This window comes from Bombyx mori, chromosome 4 (assembly GCF_030269925.1).
Source record: "Bombyx mori chromosome 4, ASM3026992v2".
NCBI lineage: Eukaryota > Metazoa > Arthropoda > Insecta > Lepidoptera > Bombycidae > Bombyx > Bombyx mori.
The window spans coordinates 8,176,995-8,203,418 of NC_085110.1; the positions used below are offsets into that span (position 1 = coordinate 8,176,995).

Consider the following 26,424-nt stretch of genomic DNA (forward strand, 5'->3'; position numbering starts at 1 on the left):
TGTTTTGTTGTGCTTTTTCTTTGTCCTGTAGTAATCGCGCCGCATTGCCACCTGTGTTCAATAGAACCGCTCAGGTCCGAGTAGTTGGGGCCTCGCCGCAAGGCGAGTGTTTTCAAGACCCGGGGCCGCCCCACCTGGGTACTCAGCGATCATGGACGCTGTATTCGCGGAATTCCTCCGACTTCGCCACCCACAGCTCGCCTCGGAGTTTTTGGCCTTCAAGGCCAATCACACTGCGAGCCCTCTCGAGGACTCCGCCGCGCTCGCTGCTCCTGCGTCGCCTGTACCTGCGTGCAGAGCTTCTGCATTGAGCACCGCAGCCTCTGTCGTGCCTGCCGCTCCCGTGTCGCCTATACTGGCGAGAAAAGCTGCTGCGTCGTCCGCCGTGACCATCGTTTCAGCTGAGCGATCATCCGCGGCCTCCGTCGCGCCCTCTAAAACACCTACACTTGCTCGTAGGTCGCCTGCACCCGCCTCCTCGTGCTCCGACTCTGACTCGGACATGGAGGTCGACCTCGCCCCCGCCTCATCGACGGATGGATTCACCCTGGTACAGAAGGGTAAGAAGCGTGCCGCGGAGTCTCGAGCTCCCGCGGCCGCTAAAATTAGCAAAGCCGTGAACGCGTCGCGCCCCCGCCCTCAGACTCCCGTTGCGCCCCCAGCCCGTGCCACTCCGTCGCCGCGTCCGGTGGCACAAAATAAAACCCAGACCCCTCCCCCGGTTATCCTTCAGGAGAAGGCAGCTTGGGATCGAGTTTGCCTGGCCCTTAAGGCCAAAAATATAAATTTCACGAATGCCCGTAACCTCGCGAACGGCATTCAAATTAAGGTTCAAACACCCGACGACCATAGGGCCCTCTCTTCTTACCTCCGTAAGGAGCGTATAAGTTTCCATACGTATACGCTCCAGGAGGAGCGCGAACTCCGCGTTGTAATACGCGGAATCCCTAAAGAGTTAGATGTAGAGCTCGTAAAAGCCGACCTGTTAGAACAAGGCCTACCAGTGAATTCTGTGCACCGTATGCACACCGGTCGCGGTAGGGAGCCATATAATATGGTTCTAGTCGCTCTCCAGCCTACCCCCGAGGGTAAGAAAATCTTTAACACACAGACCGTCTGTAGGCTCTCTGGTATCGCTGTCGAAGCCCCCCATAAAAAAGGCACTCCTAGCCAGTGCCATAACTGTCAATTGTACGGGCACTCTTCCCGTAACTGTCACGCGCGCCCCCGATGTGTTAAGTGTTTGGGCGATCACGCCACGGCCCTCTGCGCTCGCGACCAAAAAACCGCGACGGAACCGCCTAGCTGCGTCCTGTGTCGAACACAGGGTCACCCCGCGAATTACCGTGGTTGCCCCCGAGCCCCTAAAATAAATCGCCGCGTCGCCCGCCAAAACCGCCTCCGAGCTTCCGGCCCAGACATCAAAGCCTCGGCACCCTCTGCGTCGCAGGCTAAGCCAGCGTTCGTTCCGGCGGCGGTGCCCAGTGTCTCGGCCTGGGCAAAACCGCTGCCGTACACGAACACGGCTACAACTCCCTCCTCCGCGATTCGTCCCGCCCCCGCAACTCGTCCCTCTCCCGCGACCTGCCCTCCGACCGCGTCCGACAATCTCGCTTTAGCGATCGACTTCTTTCAGTCGATCAACTTTGAGCGCGTTAACGCTTTGGGCGACGCCATTCGCGCTGCCTCCACTGCACAACACTTTATCGCCGTTGTGCAGGAATACGCCGACGTATACGCGTCATTAAATACGTACGTCCTCCCCTCACTCCGCCGGTAATCAATGGCGTATATAAGTAGAATAAAGCCCCTATCCGTAACGATAGGATTTTTTAACGCTTACGGTCTCGCAAATCAACGTGATCAGGTTTCTGACTTTTTGCGTGACCACCAAATTGATATCTTTTTAGTGCAGGAGACCCTACTTAAGCCCGCGCGCCGTGACCCTAAAATCGCGAACTATAACATGGTCAGGAACGACAGGCTCTCTGCCCGTGGTGGTGGTACCGTCATTTACTATAGAAGAGCCCTGCATTGCGTCCCGCTCGATCCTCCCGCGCTCGCTAATATCGAAGCATCAGTGTGCCGAATCTCACTGACGGGACACGCGCCGATCGTTATCGCGTCCGTTTATCTTCCACCGGATAAGACCGTTCTAAGCAGTGATATCGAGGCGCTGCTCGGTATGGGGAGCTCTGTCATTCTGGCGGGCGACCTAAATTGTAAACACATCAGGTGGAACTCACACACCACAACCCCGAATGGCAGGCGGCTTGACGCGTTAGTCGATGATCTCGCCTTCGATATCGTCGCTCCGCTAACCCCGACTCACTACCCGCTAAATATCGCGCATCGCCCGGATATACTCGACATAGCGTTATTAAAAAACGTAACTCTGCGCTTACACTCGATCGAAGTAGTTTCAGAGTTAGATTCAGACCACCGTCCCGTCGTTATGAAGCTCGGTCGCGCTCCCGATTCCGTTCCCGTCACGAGGACTGTGGTGGATTGGCACACGCTGGGCATCAGCCTGGCTGAATCTGATCCACCATCGCTCCCGCTTAACCCGGACTCTATCCCGTCTCCTCAGGATACCGCTGAAGCCATAGACATCTTAACGTCACACATCACCTCGACATTAGATAGGTCATCGAAACAAGTTGTAGCGGAGGACCTCCTTCACCGCTTCAAATTGTCCGACGATATTAGGGAACTCCTTAGAGCTAAGAACGCCTCGATGCGCGCCTACGACAGGTATCCTACCGCGGAAAATCGTATTCGAATGCGTGCCCTACAACGCGACGTAAAGTCTCGCATCGCCGAAGTCCGAGATGCCAGATGGTCTGATTTCTTAGAAGGACTCGCGCCCTCCCAAAGGTCTTACTACCGCTTAGCTCGTACTCTCAAATCGGATACGGTAGTAAGTATGCCCCCCCTCGTAGGCCCCTCAGGCCGACTCGCGGCGTTCGATGATGACGAAAAAGCAGAGCTGCTGGCCGATACATTGCAAACCCAGTGCACGCCCAGCACTCAATCCGTGGACCCTGTTCATGTAGAATTAGTAGACAGTGAGGTAGAACGCAGAGCCTCCTTGCCACCCTCTGATGCGTTACCACCCGTCACCCCGATGGAAGTTAAAGACTTGATCAAAGACCTACGTCCTCGCAAGGCTCCCGGTTCTGACGGTATATCCAACCGCGTTATTAAACTTCTACCCGTCCAACTCATCGTGATGTTGGCATCTATTTTCAATGCCGCTATGGCGAACTGTATCTTTCCCGCGGTGTGGAAAGAAGCGGACGTTATCGGCATACATAAACCCGGTAAACCAAAAAATCATCCGACGAGCTACCGCCCGATTAGCCTCCTCATGTCTCTAGGCAAACTGTATGAGCGTCTGCTCTACAAACGCCTCAGAGACTTCGTCTCATCCAAGGGCATTCTTATCGATGAACAATTCGGATTCCGTACAAATCACTCATGCGTTCAACAGGTGCACCGCCTCACGGAGCACATTCTTGTGGGGCTTAATCGACCAAAACCGTTATACACGGGAGCTCTCTTCTTCGACGTCGCAAAAGCGTTCGACAAAGTCTGGCACAATGGTTTGATTTTCAAACTATTCAACATGGGCGTGCCGGATAGTCTCGTGCTCATCATACGGGACTTCTTGTCGAACCGCTCTTTTCGATATCGAGTCGAGGGAACCCGCTCCTCCCCACGACCTCTCACAGCTGGAGTCCCGCAAGGCTCTGTCCTCTCACCCCTCCTATTTAGCTTATTCGTCAACGATCTTCCCCGGTCGCCGCCGACCCATTTAGCTTTATTCGCCGACGACACGACTGTTTACTATTCTAGTAGAAATAAGTCCCTAATCGCGAAGAAGCTTCAGAGCGCAGCCCTAGCCCTAGGACAGTGGTTCCGAAAATGGCGCATAGACATCAACCCAGCGAAAAGTACTGCGGTGCTATTTCACCGGTGCTATTTCAGAGGGGAAGCTCCACACGAATTTCCTCCCGGATTAGGAGGAGGAATCTCACACCCCCGATTACTCTCTTTAGACAACCCATACCCTGGGCCAGGAAGGTCAAGTACCTGGGCGTTACCCTGGATGCATCGATGACATTCCGCCCGCATATAAAATCAGTCCGTGACCGTGCCGCGTTTATTCTCGGTAGACTCTACCCCATGATCTGTAAGCGGAGTAAAATGTCCCTTCGGAACAAGGTGACACTTTACAAAACTTGCATAAGGCCCGTCATGACTTACGCGAGTGTGGTGTTCGCTCACGCGGCCCGCACACACATAGACACCCTCCAATCCCTACAATCCCGCTTTTGCAGGTTAGCTGTCGGGGCTCCGTGGTTCGTGAGGAACGTTGACCTACACGACGACCTGGGCCTCGAATCAATTCGGAAATACATGAAGTCAGCGTCGGAACGATACTTCGATAAGGCTATGCGTCATGATAATCGCCTTATCGTTGCCGCCGCTGACTACTCCCCGAATCCTGATCATGCAGGAGCCAGTCACCGTCGACGCCCTAGACACGTCCTTACGGATCCATCAGATCCAATAACCTTTGCATTAGATGCCTTCAGCTCTAATACTAGGGGCAGGCTTAGGGACCCCGGTAACCGTACTCGTCGAACTCGACAAAGAGGTCGACGTGCAACCTAACCCATGCATCAGCCCGCTGAGTTTCTCGCCGGATCTTCTCAGCGGGTCGCGATTCCGATCCGGTAGTAGATTCATTCGCGAAACAATTGCTCTTGAGTTGTTAGGTCTCCTTCGGAGGCGCTCGGGCAGTTGTTAGCAAATCCCACCCCTCTTGGCTGAGCCTTTGCTCGCCCACCTGTCCTGGTGAAACTGGAAAGGCCTTCGGGCCACCAGTAAACTTTCAATCATAAAAAAAAAAAAAAAAAAAAGAAAGTCTACTGTAAATTTCACGCATTGTCGCTTAGTCACGTTTGCCTTTTAAGCGTCGATATGTAGATTAATTGCTAATTGTCCTGAGAGAATAATCATCATTTTAACGCACACACAAAGAAAAATGATACAAAACAAAACTGGAATGGAACTTTTTATTTTCTTTTTTCACTTTATTTTCTTAATGTGACATAATTGTGTAATATAATATAATATTTAAAGAACAGTGGATAAGCAATAGGTACATAATCTAAATAACAGGTACGTATTAACAAAAAAGACCTTATAATTATCTTAATTCACAAATTAAATGATTAAATGGTGGCATGCAAATAGCTAACTAATTATTTTACTATTACTAAAATTTGGTCGCTATTAATGGATCAATAATATAAGAAAGTTAGTTGAAGCTTCAATTTCAAAGTTGGTGATTACCCTGATTCGGGGTGATCAGTCGAGCTGATGATAAATGCACAGTGGGCCGGTGCATCGGGTATTAAGAATATTCTTGAACGACGATGATAACATTAAATCAACCGCGTACTACGAGTACCCTACCCGGAAAAACAAAAGACCGCTCCGCTCACAATATAGCGAGAAACGTGACATGGTATAAAACCGTGAAATACAATTAGATTTTTGTGGAATAGTACATATAAAGAAAATATACACCCCAAACTAGTTTTCTTATAAACGATAAAATATTGAACGTATACCAACTAACTACATAATTTAATCTAAATAAAAAAAGTTTCAACAAAAACAAAACTACAATGATATTATAAAATATACTTTGTTCGAGAATTCCAAGAATTTTGAATTTTATTCATAAGATAATTATATTTGTGCCATATTAAAAATTCTAATAGCAGTAGTCTATCGGTACGAAAAAATAGCCCGTGTTTAAGCAAATAAATTGTTTCAAACTCAAACATACATAGTAATTTACAAATGCAAATAAAATTTTAACTATAAGAATTGAATACGAAAATTACGATGCAACAACCCTTCCTCATGTACCTCCAAGGATATTATTGAATAAAGATTATAGAGATTGAATAAAGATAAATTACGGATCATCTACAACACTAACACATTTTAGGCGTGTTGGATTTCGATGGGTGAATTTCATTATTATAAATATACATTAATTGTAAACGATAAATCCAAAACTAATTAATATTAGTAAGTACTACCTACCTGATTAACCGTGCTAAAGATATTATTTGCATTCACGATTACTCAAATATTAAACACAAGAGTACTATAAAGAGATATAATAAAGATAACAGTCAAACAAAATTAACTTATGGATTACCTGATAGCTTAAATTTATACTTAAACAATGACTAGACTAAAAACGTATAACATAAAGAATTATTACTTAATATATTTGAAAATACGGAATTGTCATGTCTATTTTTTACTGGTGGTAGGACATCTTGAGAGTCCGCGCGGGTAGGTACCACCACCCTGCTTATTTCTGCCGTGAAGCAGTAATACGTTTCGGTTTGAAGGGTGGGGCAGCCGTTGTAATTATACTTGAGACTTCGAACTTATATCTCAAGGTGGGTGGCGCATTTACGTTGTAGATGTCTATGGGCTCCAGTAACCACTTAACACCAGATGGGCTGTGAGCTCGTCCACCCATCTAAGCAATAATATATATATGATACATTTAATACGATACGATACATTTAAGGTGTATTCACAATCGCTAAAGAAGACAAATAAAATAATATTCCCTTAAGAATGAAGACAAAAAATATTATACAATTTAACAAAGTTCACACTAAGTTCAGTTGACACTAAGAATACCGAACACAGAGTGCTGGTTTTAATAAAAGCTTGGACTCTGAACCTGTAACTTCGTAATTGAAAGATACTTTCATTCAGCAAGAATCAACGCGTAGAGAATGCTACCATCAAGGGCGGATCCAACTTTGGCGCCAGGAGGGGGTCACATAGTCAAATTTAGATGCGTTCGTTCCCAAATGTTTGCCATTATACAAAGTTATTATATTATATTAAATTAATTAAACATTGAAGGTATGTAGTTACATAAAATCTGTATGGTGACAAAATATATGTATAAATAAAATCATTAGGTATATTCAATCAGTGGTCCATCTAAGTCCTGGAACCAGCTTAGGGGGTGGTCATGACCCCCATGACCCCCCCATGGATCCGCCATTGGCTACCATTACAAAAATCTATAAACTAAACCTAGTAAACCTTTCAAAAATCTGTTGAAGAATCATTAGGGAATGAATTTTATTAGTTTTACGGGATGAATATTCGATCTACTTTTATAAATGGGAAATGTTAAGGCATAATATTACGATGTTTAACGATATTGGTACTGTCTAAAGTGAGTTTTATACACGTAAGTGAAATTCAATTAATAACAAAATCTTTTTCCATCACAACATGAAAGTTAACACTAAGGATGATAATGTGTGAATTTCCGATCCGATTTCATTAAAATGCAGTGCTTCATCATTCAAGTACAAAGCTAAGCTTGCTTGGTGTTAAGTTGTGAAACTCGGAGATTGGCGCGCTCGTCATTGCTGATGGTCCTCGACAGAAAGGTGGAAGATGTACGACCAGATGACGTACCGCCATTCTTCTGAGCATCCGGTTTCTCCAGCCCTGTTCATATTAGTACACAATTAGTAATCTTAAAACACTTAGAAGAAAGTTTACAAATTACAATGCAGAATGAGAACCGGAGTTTTCTAAAAACATATAGCAAATTTAAAAGTAACATGTTAACAATTAATAACGCTTCGATTTTTTATTCATCCTACACTTAAATTAAAAACTATCTACAGTGATAGTATCACATATAGATATACGTGTAGACATTTGTGAGAACGGTTTTGATAAGAAAAAAAATACTTTTTGCTTGAAATTGAATTGAAATCTGCCAGTAACGCGAAGTTATTCAAACGATATTGAACTATCGGCAGCGCAAGCGGTGCAAACTCTCACAAACCCACCTATCAGCCTCAAAATGTGGAGTGAAGAATCTAAAGATTCAAGTAACACCTTAAAAAAGATATGTCTGCTGGGCCATTTAAAATAATTCATTATTATTGTTATAAAAAAACCGTGACTGTTATTTTATTATTAACCAGACTCCGAATCTCATAGTAACATCCAATCACTAAACAACATATCGAGAGATGAAAGGTTTTTTTTAAAGCACATTTTGCCTAATACGCTTTTTTCTTTTATCTTTATAATTAAAGGTTCGTTTTAAACTTCAATTAAGTTTACCGGTTACCCCATTAAACTAGCTGAAGAAGGTTTTTTGTTATGGTGCTTTTTCCAAACTTTAACCTTTAAATGGCTCTCCTGTAAAGTTGCAAAAATGTCGCTTAAACCAAATAGTCTTTCACCCCTCGATATAGTATAGTGTGTGACAAATTTATTAGATAGCCAATTTGAACGCTTTAGCCAAATCTTTTTTGAGTTAGGAATTACAACTCTAAATAAAGCATTAGTTAATTAGCATGAATACATTGTTATACCACATCGAACGTGCCTCTCGAGTTAAAGCCACGTTTAAGGTAGCGTTAAGGAATTATAAGAAAAGAATTCTGGTGTTTTAAATAAATTAGAAGAATGTTACAAAACAACTAAATATAGTACAACAGGTAAAAATTAAGTTATACTTGGGTCTATCGGTATCCGTGAACAACCTGAAAAATCAAAATATACTCTAAATTTTACAGAAAGTAAAACAATAATGTAAACGGTAAAAGTATGATTCATTGTCATGAAAGCGGACACCGAACCTTTCAGTCTCCCTTTAGAGTATAAACTCCCAAAAAATAAACGCCATTTGTCACAAATAATTTCGAAACGATCATAAGATTTATTTGTAATAAGTTACAAAAAAACATTCGAATATATTTATTTTCATCCTGATCCATGTTATTATATTGTTTGCTCATTGTATAATGATAATGATTTAATTCTTGCTAAAAATCATTAATAATAATAACTAATAAATAAAATAATAATTATAAGACTGAGAGTTATCTATTTTTACTCGTCGCTTCGTTTCTGATATAAAAAAAGTTAAATTCGTACTTTTGATGTGTAAAATTTTAATTTGCTGCCGTTTTTAATATGTATTTGACATTTATATTTGGAGTTGCACTTAACATAAAACGTTTATTACTTTTTATTTACATTACTTTGTATTACGAGTATTATCAACTTTTGTGGTGTAATGACTTACATAAATAAATACTCCTGTAGACAAATAATAATGCCCTACTAAAACAGAATCCTATAGAAAATATTGAGAAAAAGATTAGTTTAATAGAAAATCCTTTCCGTATTTTTTAAAGTACGTTCTATGTCAATGGCAATGATAGAGCATCACAATAGCTACACAAGTAATCAGATCGAAAACTATTATCATAGAGAAACATCAGAATTTTACCTAGTCTCTTTCGGATTAGGTAGTACAGCTTAGGCTTGAACACTAGTATGAGGAATATGAAGACTCCTTGTAGTTCATTCAGAAGGTCAACGATGGTCCAAAGCCACTTTGGTTCTGAAGCGATAGTAGAAAGAAGCTCCGATATCCATCCCGCTCCCATCACCACCCACAGTTTTCCGGTCAAAAGGTACCTAGAAGTGTTACAATTATTAATTGCCTATCCTTTAAATTCCATGTATTATTATGTACCACTACTACAAGGTGTTCCATAACGATCGTCTATTTGTCATAATAATAATAGTCGGCTTATTTTCTTTAGTCAATTTCAAGGTCTCCGAAACTGCCAATGAGCAGTTAGCACGTGTAGTGTAAATACGAAAAAAGGATGTTCAAGCACATGTTCAAGGCATAGCAGCACGGGTGTTAAGGTTTGCTAGGAACAGCCAACATAATTTTGTAGCAAAATCAGTACATTTTTTTCTATGGCTTTAATAATTTAGCGCGACCAAAGGAATGTATAAACTTTCTCTTTTATTCCTAGAAATTGTATTCTGAGAGAAATCGCTCCACGACAAGTTGCAAATTTCATTTTGAATACACAATCATAAACTTTTTCACTCTCACTCACGAGAAGGAGAACTCACTGATGGATAGCAACGGCCTACTTAATCATTTCTGCCATAAGACATACTATTTTTTTATGCGTGGTTATATGCATGTGTGGTTTCTAACAGAAAAACATATTATATACTTATCAATAGATAAGTACCTATATAATATGTTTTTCTGTTCGTTTCGTATAGTCCAATCATGGTTCTTAGAAATCTATTGTTCGTTTGCACCGAAAAAACTATATTAAGATAAGTAAGCACAACGCGGCGGGCTATACGTGACTCGTCATCCATACACGATTCGATATTTAATTTTTTTCTTCTGAAACGGTTTGATCATAGAACTGATTACTTTATATTTTACAAAATTAAAAGTAGATACTAGAATAAAAAATACTAAATACCAACATATATACAAAAACACGATGACTAGACAAAAATACAGAATTACGTCACTACCAATAAATCTATGTATTACTCGTCGATCTCTACATAGTTACTCTATTTAGATTCATGTCTCAATCAATGACAATATCCTTTGAATAGCGTACAATAGATTACGCAGTATCGTACTATTTTGATAGTTGTTTACACGCTCAGAAATGTTAAGGTCATCACCATATCTCTATTACAGCTGTCAAGTATCCGCAACTCAAATACATTGATCACATTAGAATGTAATTGCGCCTAAATATAATCAAATTAAGATAGTGCAAAGCTGTTTAATTATCGAGTGTGCCGACGCTTCGGCCATAGTCATGCCTACGTGCATTTACAAAAAACAAATCAAAGAAACTCTGTGGTATAATTAATTATGACAACACTTTTGTTGTAAAACTCTCAGCACATCCAACCAACAAAAGGAAAGAACCGGGTAAATGATATTTTTTTGCTGTAGCTCGGGTTTTCCGTTCGCGTTCACCTCGAGCGATGACATCAATGGAACAGTTAGCGTCAACATGATAAAAGTAAATATAGTCAAACCTCAACCATCATTTAACTTAACTAGTAGGTTTTTAAGTATTACATAATCCATATTCATAAAATTAATATCGCCTTGAGGTAAGAGATCGAAGTCCCAATCTGTATAGCGGCTATCCTACACGTCATAACAGTATGCTTCTTAGTGCTCCCTAGCAACAAACGTAGGCAAACGTTCCAACTCCATACAAATTCGAGTTAACTTTTACGCTATCGAGAACGTTAAAAAACTCGGACTAAGCACACTGAAGGCTTAACAACCTCATGGAAGAAATACCCAGAATAGTGGTATCTACACCCGTCCAAGTTCACAATTATAAATACGACATATTTATTTATTACACTTCATGTAAAATTTACATTGGCGGACTTCATGCCTAAGGCATTCTCTACCAGTCAACCAAAGGTAGTGCAGAGTAAATAGTAGTAGGTGCAATGAAATTTGTATTAAGTTACAAATATACACAAAAAAAAGTATATATTATGTACAATTATACATATAAGTGGGATATCGGTACTTTTTGGTTAATTCTCACTGGCACACGAGTTTTATTCTTAAAAGAAGAAAATATAACTGACAGATATAAAATTGACATAACGATGTTACGAATGTGTATGTAGTATTTTTTGAAAGAATAAAAGATTTTGTTGTTAAACTAAATATCCACTAAATTTCGCCATACCATCCCACATATATACATACATTCATAAATACATACACACATACATACATATAATAGTTTATACAGTATTAAAAGTATGATTTATAAAAGATATAGATAACGATATGATGTATAAAATATACTATTTTCTAAGGATCTATTGTACGTTGAGTAAATATAACTGTTAACTTACTTAGCTCTGTCAATACGGAAACGTCGCTTGGCGCGGTCACCAACCGAGCCCGCCTGCAGCCGATGGACCTCGGACTTGACTCGAGCGCAATGCCGCGCCGTCAACACCCACAGGATGAAATTCGTACATGTCACAAGACCCATCGGAATCACGAAGAAAATGTAGTGAGGCCAATCTGACCGCTCGTTTTGTACTGAAAATATTCAATTTAACATAATTTCAATTTTTTATTTACAAAATATTGTATAATACCTAAGATCTAAGATTATAATAGACTTAAAATTACTAAAATCCGAAATCAATCAACCACTTCATTGCTATAATTCAATGTCAACCATCGTTAGAATAAAAAAAATCGTTTTTAATACATTTTAAAATTAACATTGATTAATCAAAGTTTCTTAATTATGTAATCATACATCAATGATTTTGAATATGAATGTAAAGTCTTTACAACAGATTGATTAATTAGTCAAAGTTTAGTTTTCAAACCATATTACTAAAGATTTCTGTAAACCAATGGAAAAAATATATTAGTCATCGCCAAATTGAATGATTATTCCAAATCAATTTAAAATTACCCGTATTCACGTTTATATTGACAAGTAATTGACAAATAAACTCGATTTAATTACAACAAAATCTTTTCATGAGACACTAACGTCATCGGTTGAACGTCAAAGTCTGATGAAGTGATTTTTCTAATGAAATACGTACTCAACAAATGTTCACGATTGACTTCCACGGTGAAGGAATAACAACGTGCAATTATAATCAAACCCGCAAAATTATAATTTGCGTAATTACTGATGGTAGGACCTCTTGTGAGTCCGCACGGGTAGGTACCACCGCCCCGCCTATTTCTGCCGTGAAGCAGTAATGCGTTTCGGTTTGAAGGGTGGGGCAGCCGTTGTGACTATACTGAGACCTTAGAACTATATCTCAAGGTGTGTGGCGCATTTACGTTGTAGATGTCTATGGGCTCCAGTAACCACTTAACACCAGGTGGGCTGTGAGCTCGTCCACACATCTAAGCAATAAATAAAAAAAGCTTATGTTTTCACATAACCTGAGCAAGTAATTTACTAATTACTACCCAATTCCAGGTGCGTCTACTTTATTGATGTCTACCATCGTATACGTAAACATTACAGACCTTCAATTGTTTGACCTATATAATCTAAGCAATTCGCATGCTGAAACGATTCTGCTTTAATGAAACGATGCTTTAATAAAATTAATTTGATTTCTTTTCTGTAGCATCTCAATCGACCCAATTTTCAAATACAAAACAATACGAAAAGAAATGAATGGTAAAAAGACATGAATCCGCAAGTTGTTTACAAAACGTCGAACAAAATTATTCGAACACCTTTATCTTCTTTTTGATCAAAAGAAACAAATTCAAAAATAATGAGTGACGGACTGCACTAGTCCATCCGTTTAAATAACAAAAATGTATACGCATGAATCATGTTTTCACGTTAACACAGCATTCGGACAATATCATGAATTCATAAGATTTTCGATATCAACAAGAATATCAAACAACTCTGTATATTAGATGGGATAATAATTTAATGTAAGTTTAAATAAGTACTAACGTGAGCCAAACCAACACATGCCGCTGCCGATGTTGGCGTCAAGTTCTATTGCAATAGGATACTCGTCGAGAATAAACATTACAAGGGTCAGGATGCTCGCAAAACCCCACGCATTCAACGAATACCAGAGAAATCTTCGCCACTCGGCTCCTGACTTCCTCAAAGGTTGCACCATTCTCACACTCCTGAAATAAAATTCATACATTTTTTTTTTCCAAATATAAACATATTATTTTTTACCTGATACTGGTCACCTGTTGGACACAGTCACTCATGGACATCAGCTACGATAAGAGTATAGCCAAACCGCTACCTACTGTTGACGGTACTTTATAAGCCTCGTTTAGAGAAAGATAGACGTCTTCTTCTTCTCAGCTAGACACTCTTGTCAGAGTGGTCGTGGTTGCGATCGTGATTGTGAAGGACAGATCGTAGCGCTCACGTATGTACATACGTTAATAAAAAGGAGCTTACGAGTACTCAAATAATACCTCATGTGTAGATTTAACTTATGTATTGTTCATAAGCATATTTGGTTTCTATGTTTAATTTAACGATATTATAAGAATTAATAAAGAAAAAATGAAGTCCTTATACTATTTTCATCTATTACTTGTTTGAGTATTTGATCATGGCTATTAATTCATCAATAACAATAAAATTTTTACGACAGTTACGTAAAGGGCGAGCGACACATTGGAAGGTCAAAAAAATGAATCCACAATAACATGGAAACGCTTAAAATTAATTTTCATGCATATTGGCATTCCTAGGCAATTTAAAAAATGGGATAAACGTACAATACTGATCTTGAGATCGTCTGCCCATTCAGATCAATAAAATTTTAAAAACTTTTACATCATCATATTCTCTTTTTTTAACCTGGACTTACGAATGAAACCGTGGGAAACATTCTAGTCGTTCTAGGTGGAACAATAAACCTTTATCTTTGGACTTAATGACTAATAGTGTAATCGTGTTCATCTAAATTATGAAAACGTAAACAAACTCCAGTGTTAACATTTACCATACGTTGTTTATGGAGCTGCCAAGATTATCCCACCAGAATATCCTAACTATAAATAAGAAAATGCTTTATTTTGATCGCCCTTATCGAATTTATCGGAACTCTAAGATACATATCGACGCTTGAAAGGCAAACTTGACTAAGCGACAATGCGTGAACTTTACATTAGACTAATTTAAAGTAGAAATACCTGAAAAATTTTTATTTAAACGAATCTAGCTGTAGGATTGGAATGATTTTAATAGACCTAGAAATATATATTTTTTGCGCATCGAATATGGTTATTGCCTATCATTTATGTATAAAGCAGTTATTGTAGCTTAGTCACGTTTGCCTTTCAAGCGTCGATACATAGTTTTATCTTAAATTTTGAGCGCTACATTAAAACAATGAAATGATCACTCGAATCTTCGTTTATGTGAGAAATAATTTCGTATAATGGATATATTTTTGAAATTGTCAAAATAAAGAAATGTACCACATTTAACAGCTTTTTTTCTTCTATATTATGGGTGTCGCTATCACAAAAGAAACAAATGCAAGAAAGCGATAAAATTGTGAGAATGATGTAAGTTCCCTAAAAAATACGTTATGAATAATTCAAGTCTCAATAGATTCAATAGATGAACACGATTGCACTATTATTCATTAAACCTAAAACAAGATTTATCGCCCCACCTAGTATAACTACTTCCCACTGGTTGCTTTATAAATTCAATTTTGAAGAAAACATACTAGGCTTAATATAAAATACCAATAAAACCTCTATAACTCTTTATTGCTTTAAATAGGCATACAAGCTTACGACCCCCTTATCTTAAGTAATTACAGAAGCCCATTGACATTACTACGCGTATGTCGCAGCCCGTTCGAAGATACGCGATCAAAATATCAATTGTATTGAATATTGAAAAGTAGTTGGTTAAAAGCAGAACTGTGGTAGTTCTCGTTCGCTCATAATAGACTACTAAACCAGCAAAATGCTCAATTAACGCAAATATCAATTAAGAAAACTTAATTAATTCTCATCCATATTGAATTCGAGGCTTAATGAAACAGACCCATCTAAATTTTAGAATCAAAAGCAATCTCCATCTACACGTGACCTCCGACTCTTGGTCTGAGATTGAGAACTATATTTAGCCGTCTGTTTTTTGTTTAACTATTCAATATTTTGCGCCGGTATTCCAGTAGAGTGCTCTGTCGATGACGTGGTTTAATTAAACCACGCCCGTACCATAGCTAACACGTAAACTCAGTTTAATGTTCTGTCCTTTTTCATTATCTTTTGTCTGATTATAATGTGTACATCCCGTCCCATTAGCGCTTTATTAATCCAAATAATGAAGTCATAATTAGTCTACATGCCGCCTGTTAAACCTTAATGGCACCCAACTGACAGGCTTATTGCATAACGCTGTAAATGCTCACTTATAATCGAAGCTAATAAAAGTAGGATTTAGACATTATTTAGTTTAACTACACCTTTTAACCTTTGCAGTCTACATCAAACAATATCGAGTGAGATAAAACACGAAGGTCACGGTCCACCCGATGTTAAGTGATCACAACGTGAATGCTGCGCCCCACCCAATTACAACCAGCCTCAATTGCATTATGTAGCACTACATATGATTGCTTCGCCGTAAAAATAGGCAGGATGATGGTACATACCGGTGTGGGCTTACAATCCCCCATACCATCAGTAAGTGCCAGTTACAATCACAACATGTTGTACTCAAATAACACTGATGTACATTCTCCGGTTAATCCCTTAGTCGGTTTTTATTTACGACACATATTTTATGCCGACAGTAATATTTCAACTCTCTGCCGACATCTTCTTCATTTTATTAACTAGCATCTTCTTTACAATTCCAATTTATATAATATATTATTAATATTTCAAATTCATAATTATAGTAATAATTTGTCGCCTCTTGTAATGAATTCTAAAAATAAAATTTGCAATGTGTACATATTAAGTACCTACAATTCTAATGTACTCGCACCTCTTCCACATGGGTCGTGAGGTACTTAAATCCCCTATGGAATCCTTCTCTGATTTATGACGATATCCTTATCATTGTCATGTCATTAAATACCAACAACCCAAATCTCCTAATAAATATATACGTATTTTCTAACATCGTTTGACAATCATTCACAAAAACAAGCTCATTAATTTAAAGTCTTATTTTTATAAATTTCCTGCCATAGTTAAGTGTTGTAAGTTAATTATTTATTAGTACCATTACTAATTTTAATGTACAACTCAAAACATCACTTATCGTTTGAATTTAATGTATTATCACTGCAAACGACAAAACGGAAACTCATATTATTATTTGAATTACTGAACTTAAAATACATTCTGAGGTCATTGTGAAATATTTAGAAAAACGTTACGTTTTCATTCTCGTTAAAGATTGTACATGACTAGCAAACATTATGGCTGGTTCCTTCGACCGATGTGTAAATATCAATGAGCCCATATGTAAACACTTCGATTCTCAGACGAAGTAAATATTTATCACATTTTACGACAAAGCCATTGCGAAAGATCTTATGTCGGCTGTGATGTTTCCACTAGTTATTGGTTGGTGTGAGAGATTACTTCCAAATCTTATACCTTTAAACGAGCAATTCTTGTATATTAATATATATATAATCTGAATCTCGGAAACGGCTCCAACGATTTTCATAAAATTTTGTATACAGGGGATTTCGGGGGCGATAAATCGATCTAGCTACGATTTATTTTCAGAAAATGTTGTTTTATTCGTGTTTTCAATAATCAACTCCTCCCGACATATATTGGCGAATAATAATACTATTTTTCTTAATTGAGGGGAACTAACCAAGATGGCGTTATCAAAAAAAAAACCGAGCAAAGCTCCGTCATCATCTAGTTACAATAATAAGGGATAGTGTACGTAATTTTCTGTAATTTGAACCTATAAGCTATAGTTTAAATTAGTCGTAACACTCACTCCATTTACACTGAGCGCCTTATGTATTACGAATCTGTAAAATCCTCGTTGTGTAGGAAGCTTGATTGATGCTTGCCCACAAACTACATCGCTCGCGATTTTATTTACATTAATCGGTATTACTACAGTTTTACTCGGAAACATCGTCAACGGTTCTATACACTATTCATTTCGATGAAATCGCTGAATACACTGAACGTTACAATGTCTGAGGAATACGAGAATTTGAAAGAATTTGAATCACACTCAATACGTTCATTCAAAAACTTTTCCATGTTTTTTTTTCAAATCAAATAGTTATGTTTTGTCCTAGATTAAAGAATAACATTCTGACTATTGATATGATTAATAAAACTTAGAATTATAACAACATTAGTATATTATAAATGTGCATCTGATATGAAAATATTTTTGAAAACTTATCCTATAGTGTTTTTTTTTTAATAATCAAACTTGTACATCGATGGACTCGAAGCTATGATTTTTCCAATATTACATTACAAGTCAAGAAAAGTACACCCAAATCCCGAATCCTATATATCTTTAACCAAAATAATGACTCTAACAGGGAATCGATGGGTCATTAACCACTAAGCCAACTAGAAAATCCTGGATTCAGACCCAAAATAGAAAGCGAGTTCATTCATAGCCTTGTGGAAAAATCCCTAATATTTAGGTTTATTGAGTAATTCAATGGCGCAATACTTAACGCCCTTGACCGTCCTCGTCGAAGCCGTCGCTTGCGACGAAGGGCTCGACGAGTGAATTAACCCATAGACACAGCCCACTGAGTTTCTCGCCGGATCTTCTCAGTGGGTCGCGTTTCCGACCCGGAGGTAGATTCTGCGAAGCACTGCTCTTGCTAGAGCCAGTGTTAGCAACAGACCCGGTTTGAGCCCCGTGAGCTCACCTAGACGTCAAGGAGAAGCTGATATGCTTCTCAAGGCATATGTAGGATAAAAAAAGGGGAATTGAGAGTCGTGGATATTAATATTCCCACTTCGAGCAAACTTTCGTGTGACGATCGGTTTTTTGCTTTTTATCTGAGTAGTGATCGCTAGGTTATGTATATATTTAAGCGCACAGGGAATCCTAGCTTGGGGTCAGATTGCCGTGTCTGATTTGTCTTTGATTGTTTATATTAAGATATTTATATAATAATTTTAATTTATCAAATCTCTGACTAAGCAGAGTATGTAATATTTTGTGGTTTAATGATTTCACTTTTATTACTCAATGACTGACTGTACTACTCATAATGACAAACAAGTCAGATAGCAAGAAACACTTAGTTTTTGTGTTGAAATTGAACTATCAATAAATTGAGAATGATCAAATGATTTATTTACTTAATAATTTAGTTTATTTGCGTATTTTTAATTGTATTTCAAACATAAGCTTTAACGAAGTAATTGTATCTAAATAAAATTAGGTAAAGACAAACAAACAGTTCAGTGCCCTTTTCTGCACTGTTTATCGACCGATTTTCTTTTTTTAAAGTAACCTATTTACGAGCATTAGTAATATTAGTTAAAATTTTAGGTATAAAGTTCGTTTGTTTCCCCCATTTGAACAAAAAAAATGTCAACATCAAACAAAAGAGAAAATACTATAAAAAAGAATACGAGTTCGGAGGTGATAGTGACTTTGGTCAAATTTCAATCACTGATTAAGCATTACTATTATTACTGGTGGTAGGACCTCTTGTGAGTCCGCGCGGGTAGGTACCACCGCCTTGCCTATTTCTGCCGTGAAGAAGTAATGCGTTTCGGTTTGAAGGGTAGGGCAGCCGTTGTAACTATACTGAGATCTTAGAACTTATATCTCAAGGTGGGTGGCGCATTTACGTTGTAGATGTCTATGGGCTCCAGTAACCACTTAACTCCAGGTGGGCTGTGAGCTCGTCTACCCATTTAAGCTATAAAAAAAAAAAAAAATATTATTTCCTAAAAAAAAATAACATGTTTTATGACTGAAACTTTTCGATAGCATGACTGCTTGTAACCGAAAAATTAGTAAAAAAAGATGGAAAAGTTGTATGTTAATAAAATCAAAGATAGCCCACAAAAACCATTGTAAATCCGACGGATAATATGGCTCGTCTCCTTATTAGGCATGCATTTATTCTGAGCACAGATTTGTTGATATTGAACTTACCCAAATGTCCACCAGATGTCGAGGCACATGACGTTAAGCCAAGCAAATGCCGCTACGAATCCAAAGTAGATCCCGTACCCTGTGTAAACAATGGGACTGTGTTATTGATCATTTATATTATGGCAACATGCAAAATAATATTTATAAATCGTATTATTATTCTATAATACGTGAGAATAAAATTATAGATATGTAAAAACAAGCTGGTGATATAATGCAATTACGATGTGCTGGAGATTAAAAATTCTTCATCAATTAAAAAGCTGAAGTGAATTATCTGTTTGTCCATTAGTAAACGACTGAATATGGTAATAGGTATCAGTGGTATTTTGTAGACTCTGGGATTCTCTACTAATAAAGTTCGAATTTAAAAAATTGAAAATTCTATTTTTTTTCTACCTATTCTCTGGTTGCCTAAAATTCTCTGGTTGGCTATTCCAGCTACGCCCGGACGATTAGGTGAGCTCACGGGCTCAACCTGAGACAATTTGCTAACACTACTTTACTGGTTGTAGGACCTCTTGTGAGTCCGCGCGGGTAGGTACCACCGCCTTGACTATTTCTGCCGTGAAGCAGTAATGCGTTTCGGTCTGAAGGGTAGGGCAGCCGTTGTAACTATACTGAGATCTTAGAACTTATATCTCAAGGTGGGTGGCGCATTTAAGTTGTAGATGTCTATGGGATCCAGTAACCACTTAACACCAGGTGGGCTGTGAGCTGGTCCACCTATCTAAGCAATAAAAAAAACACTAGCCTTGGCAAGAGCAGAATCTACCACCGGATCGGAATCACGATCCACTGAGAAGATCCGACGAAACTCAGTGGGCTGCTGTGTCTATGGGTTAGTTTGCTCGTCGAGCTCTTGAGACATGCTTGAGAGGCCTAAAAGCACCAAGACTGAACCCGGGGGATCCCGGATCCGACAAGACACGTTTCGGGAGACGGCGGCTTTGCGTTGCCCCGTCGTGGTCGGATAAGTAATTAGGACCGGTATTAGAACAAGATTACGTGTAATGCAAGAAAGATTTGCACTTAAGTAAATAATTAGGGTACAAGAAAAATATTGGAAGATTATAACAATTAATAGATTTCATTAAAAATATGAACAGACATTAACGTGTACTTTTTCGCTGTGTATTCATTTTCAATTGCGTGCGTAAAGATCGACGCCATTTTCTTATTTTGATTTGTTTATTATTCATTGCGCGTGATGAAATCACTTCTGCTTGAGCGAAAAATCTTACTATTAAAAGAAGCGCTCATGAAAAAATGAGTAACTTCATTCCCACAGTTTCCTGTTTAATTTTCGGTCGTTGTCGTGATAAAACATGCTTTAAACCCACGTTAGTTGGTGCCACCGACGCACGTGCCTTTTTAAGCTCCGATCGTGCGAACTTTTTTTAAGAATTTTTTAGTCTCTTTTTTAATCATAGAGCTAATGATTTCAAAGTAGATAACAGTAATATTTCTGCGCTGTCAATTGATTTCAGACCGCCTAATACCAAAAGCCCCAGCTTTGCTGATAAATAAAAATAATATTTTTTGACGTACAGTATGTATATAATATTATAAGAGGATGAGATACTGGGCGTCGTTGTCATATTCGTGATGCCCCTTACATTAATCGGTCAAAATAAAGTTGAAAATTTGTAAGACGACCTGAAAAATTTCGTATCATTGGATAATGTAATGAAGATATTTATTTAAAATATTCAATGTCTTTTTTTATTTTTAAACCATTGAATATTATTTTCAACGAGAATAAGGACTACAGTTTTAATGTTTCGTCTTATCAGCCCACAGACGTCCACTGCTGGACATAAGCCTCCCCCAAGCCTCGCCACAAAGACCGGTCCTTTAATTACTAAAACCCGTTCATATTTTATCATAACACGCGTAATAACTACGTAATAACAACTCTTTATCACAATGTTCAATGCTTTCACACTCCACGTAACACCACCCACTTAGATCATAACATAATTTTACGATGATAACACACAATGATTGGCTTTGTAAGCCAGCCTAATGTACCTATGGGAAATTAGCACCAAATGCTTTTAGATATGAAATTTTTATTAATATTCGAGGTATTAAGAATTTCATGACATTCATGAATTATTGACTAGTCCTAGCAAGGGCAACCCCTATCAACCCCCAACCAAAACACTTACATATACATATCTTAGAACTTTATGAACATATTTATAATTTCGTCAATACACGACACATTTATTTATTGGCTTTCTGAAATAAGGATAAAAGTTATTAAACACAACTATCTGCTCAATTTAGATTCATTCGCGGATCAGTTACTCTTGAGTTTTTAAGTCTCCTTTGGAGACACTCGGGCAGCTGTTAGCAAATCCCATCCCTCCTGGTGAAGCTGGAAAGACCTTCGGGCCACCAGTGCACCAGTGCTTCCTTGTGCAAGTGCTCAGAAGCACTGGTAACCACTCGCAAGGATTAATAAAGCATATTTTTCCAAGTAAAGAACACATTAAGTCTCGATTAATCTCATAGCCGCAATTTCTCTCTTTATAGTCGCAGAGACAGATAGCGCGCAATAATTTTCTTAGAAAATAATTTGATAATTTATGTACGAACGAAACTGGCTTATACTACGAAATTGGCTATTTCGTAGTTGTAATATCTATTGATAGGCACTGATAGTCTGGATAGGTACTGAGCCGTGTCGGCTCACACCATAACCACTAATTGCACACAAATCTTATTAATATTGATCATTTGACTTTATTAAAAATTTATTTAAGTGAAGTGTTCTCATTTAAAGATTTCACAATTTCTGTTGTCGCACACAGGAAGCATTATGATTGATTACTTTATAAAGTTCGTAAGTACCACCTCGTTACTAAACTACGGCATTGTCACAGGATCACGCGGTCAAAGTCACCTAAAATATAATAAACGGTCCTAAGAAAAATCAGACTTACCCAGCAATGTACAGAGTTTATTATCAGCAACTTCTTTATACTGAACCCTTGCGAGGCAGGTGAAAGCCAGCAACATCATACTAACGTGGCAGATTAAGGTGCGACCGTGTAGGTTCCACAATTCTGGCAAAGCGCAATACACCAACAACGTCAATGCCAGACATACGCTCGATATGCTAATAAGCTAAAAAAAAAAGCATTCAAACTCTAGATTTGCTTTAAAGTCTTTAGTAATACAGCTCTACAATAAGTAAGTTGTCCTTAAAATTCAATAAATCTCATTAGCTGTTGTAGACATTTCAATCCCAACCAACACATATTTTTAAGTAAACATGTTATGTTACGAAGAATCACTGATTGCAGTTCCTTTATTTTTATAGGTTGACGTAATACGATCTTGTACTATATTAATTAACATCTTAGTGTTTTTTTTATTCTCTTTTGTGGCTGTTTTATTAAATGGGGATATCGTTGTTTTTGAAACAAAAAAGTCTTGGGCGATGTATTGTCTAGTATGCATTTCTTTTTTGTCCATAGTTCGATCTATTTGAAACTGTATATTTGTATCTATTTTCTTTTAGAAATGATAAATATCGTGCGGAATTTGTTTTTAATTATTGCAAATAACTAGTCGCACATGTGTTCCCAAATTAATAAAATTAAGCTTTATATTTAATTTGATCTTACTTGATATAAAGCAAGCGCTCCGGTGTAAAAATATTCATCCGTTAAGATGAATTTAAAATACTAGTGGATCTATCGTCTACAAATTTATTGATTTGATGATAGATAATTTATTCGTCATCCGAAAATTAGCCAAATTTTAGTGTTTTTTATTGCCATTTTTAGCTGGTGAGCATACGGCCCATCTGATTGATGGTGATTAGTCATTATCGCTCATAGACATCAACAATGCCATCAGCTTTCTCAATTACTGAAGACCTAGACTTGTCATTATGTAATCTTTTGTGATAATCTTGTTAATTTTGAATTGACAGTAAGTGCGAATCGAAAACAAATGTAGAACAGTAATTAATTATTCTTACCAAAAAAGATACTTGGAAATTTTTCATCTGCGGTTTGACGAAACATGTGACTGCGGTAACGGTCAAATCACCACCAGGACACTGTCTACTATCGAATGTCTCAAAACAGTAATCACCATGATCGCTTATAGCAGACCGAAGATATCCATCTCGAGTCAATTCGTGTTTGTCATAATCAGCACTTATGTTTAGTGCCACTCTTCCAGCGGAGCACAGCAAGTCTGAACGGATCCCAAGCACATCTAAACAATTTAAAATGAGAATTAAAATTATTCCTTTGCGTGTGGACGAATATTTTTTTTTCGATAAGTATATTTTGTATTTAATCATCCAAATTAAGACATCCCAAGGCAGGCGAAAGTACGATATCTTATATCTTTAAACCAGCAATCCTTGTATATGAATATATATATATATATAATCTGAATCACGGATACGGCTCCAACGATTTTAATAAAATTTAGTATAGAGAGGATTTCGGGGGCGATAAATCGATTCAGCTACGATTTGTCTTCAGAAAATGTTGTTTTATTCGTGTTTTCAATAATCAACTTTAACGATAATTTTGATTTTTTCTTTAAATAACCAGTTCATATTTTCTTATTTACTCTGTCGGTAAGATCGAAAAATAATATTTATATTTCATCATTTTATCAATATGTAATTCGTATTTAAATATAATATCTAAAAAACACAAGTTATAAAAAAAAAATACTGAGCAAAGCTCGGTCATTATCTAGTTATTTATAAAATTTACGAAGAAAACTAAATACGAAGAGATCCCATCATATTAAAGTTTTGAATAAATCACAGAGTCGTTAATCTGAAAAAAAAATTAACCAACTTACCCGGGATATCATCATAATTAGCCTTTAATTCGTCCAAATAATTCGAAATATTAAACGCCACGCTATCCTTATTCGGCACACATCTACTGACAAAACTTCCGCATCGCAACGTTTTATAATGCTGTCCCACAGGACAACACTTCTTCACACAAAACGCATCAAAATCAGAACAGCTGTTTGTGCACATTCGAGCAATGAGACTTTCCCCGGGGAACATGCGATCTATGCACCATTCTCCGGGGTGTGCAATATGACTCTTTTCTGAAAATTTTCTGGTCACAATTAAGTTACTTCCTTCTACTACTAACGAAAATTTCTCTTCACTCAATTCAATACCGGTTTCAACAGCTTTACAATGTAACTCGTTCTCAACTTCATAAATATGATCTGAACTCAAATTTAATCTTTTTATTAGCGCCTGTTCATTATTTTCCGAGTCGCTGAGCCTACAAAAATGATATTTTGGATCGTAGCTTTGACCTTTTGGACAACATTTCTTGATGCGATCTATCGTTAGCTTTGATTTCATGAGATTCTTCGTATTATTTTTAAAATTCGCGCAAGTTAAAGCAACAATTTTCGGTATGTTCTGTTTAATCGTGCCGTTTATCGTTTCTATTATCAGTCTGTCATAGCAACGATGGTCTTGATCAGAATCGAATTCAGTAGCAGTCACTTGAGACAATTCCATCTGGTCACACACCGGGGTGCCATATACAGTATTAACATTCTCACCTATCAGGAGTGGAGATGCAGAAATATTATAATTATCTTCAATAGTGGACCGGTCTAGGCATACAAAACTTTCAGTCTTGTTGACTTCAAATGATCTAACTAAACTTTGATTCTCAATACAACACTTCCTAAATGCAACCACTTTTTCATAGGATTCAGCACTGACACTTGTATAATACAAAAATACGCAAATAAAGAACAAATGCCACGTCATTTTTCAATAAACTTAAATCACAGTCATTAAAACAATTTACGAAATTATTCACAGCGTATGGTGAGTGTCGCTCACCGTATCCACCATTGTTTATTTTTTATTTTGTGGGGGATATGGACGTGCGAATTGGAGCAATGCTTGCGTAGAAGTGATGCCGATTGCCGAATTTTCCGACCGACTTGAATTTAATCGCTTCAGAGGCTGTAACGCCGTTGTGATGGCCGCGAATACACTGTCTAGACACGTACAACAACCTTTCTTGTTTTTTAAGAAAATATTATATTTTAAGAGTAAAATAATAATAACAATAAGAAACGTCTTGATTCCGTAATGTTTACAAAAACTATGATATTTTTGCCAAAGAAGTCGATTCATAAGACCTCTAACTGATATGATAAAACATGAAGCGATCGAGTACTGAGAATTTCAAACATAAATACTTTTCAAGCACGCCTGATGTTATCAACGATATCAACGTTCAACGGCACTCACTGATAAGCAAAAAATCGAAATTGACAAGACCATTATCTAAATCGTAAACAATCAAAGCATTGAAATTAATTAAGTGAAACATTTTATTTTAGTTTTTCACGAATTATAATATTTATCTAAAGGAGTGTGATGTTATTGTATTTAATTATCTTACCGGTGGGCATATTGTAAGCCCACTCGAATACCAAAGTAAAGTAAAAGTACCATCATCCTGTCTATTTATGCCGCGAAATAGTCATACGTTCCGGTTTAAATGGTACAACCGTTATACTATAATACATTTGAGACTGAAATCTTATATTTCAGGCAGTGTTAGTAACCGTGGAAGTCAATCGTGAACTTTGTTAAGTGCGTATTTCATTAGAAAAATTGGTACCCGCCCGCGGGATTCGAACATCGTTGCATCGCTAGATACGAATGCACTGGACGTCTTATCCTTTAGGCCACGAAAGATAGATGTGTGGACGAGCTCACAGCCCACCTGGTGTTATGTGGTTACTGGAGCCCATAGACATCTAC

At 37.9% G+C, this 26,424-nt stretch overlaps 1 protein-coding gene across 2 annotated transcripts; it reads right to left on the reverse strand.

Moving 5' to 3' along the window:
* Window positions 1–5,070: 5,070 nt before the first annotated feature.
* Window positions 5,071–26,347, reverse strand: LOC101744998 (G-protein coupled receptor Mth). 2 transcript variants are annotated; one of them, XM_012692950.4, is made up of 9 exons: window positions 24,465–26,347; window positions 23,617–23,858; window positions 22,571–22,754; window positions 19,617–19,695; window positions 13,440–13,624; window positions 11,836–12,028; window positions 9,389–9,579; window positions 8,610–8,636; window positions 5,071–7,581 (listed from the first exon to the last, which is right to left on the reverse strand). In XM_012692950.4, the coding sequence occupies exons 1-9, from the start codon at window positions 25,411–25,413 to the stop codon at window positions 7,445–7,447; spliced, it is 2,187 nt and encodes a 728-aa protein (XP_012548404.1). In that variant the 5' UTR covers window positions 25,414–26,347; the 3' UTR covers window positions 5,071–7,444. The 2 variants fall into 2 exon arrangements, with proteins under 2 accessions (XP_012548404.1, XP_012548406.1); XM_012692952.4 differs by lacking the exon at window positions 8,610–8,636 and having other exon boundaries at window positions 24,465–26,345.
* Between the last annotated feature and the right edge of the window lie 77 nt (window positions 26,348–26,424).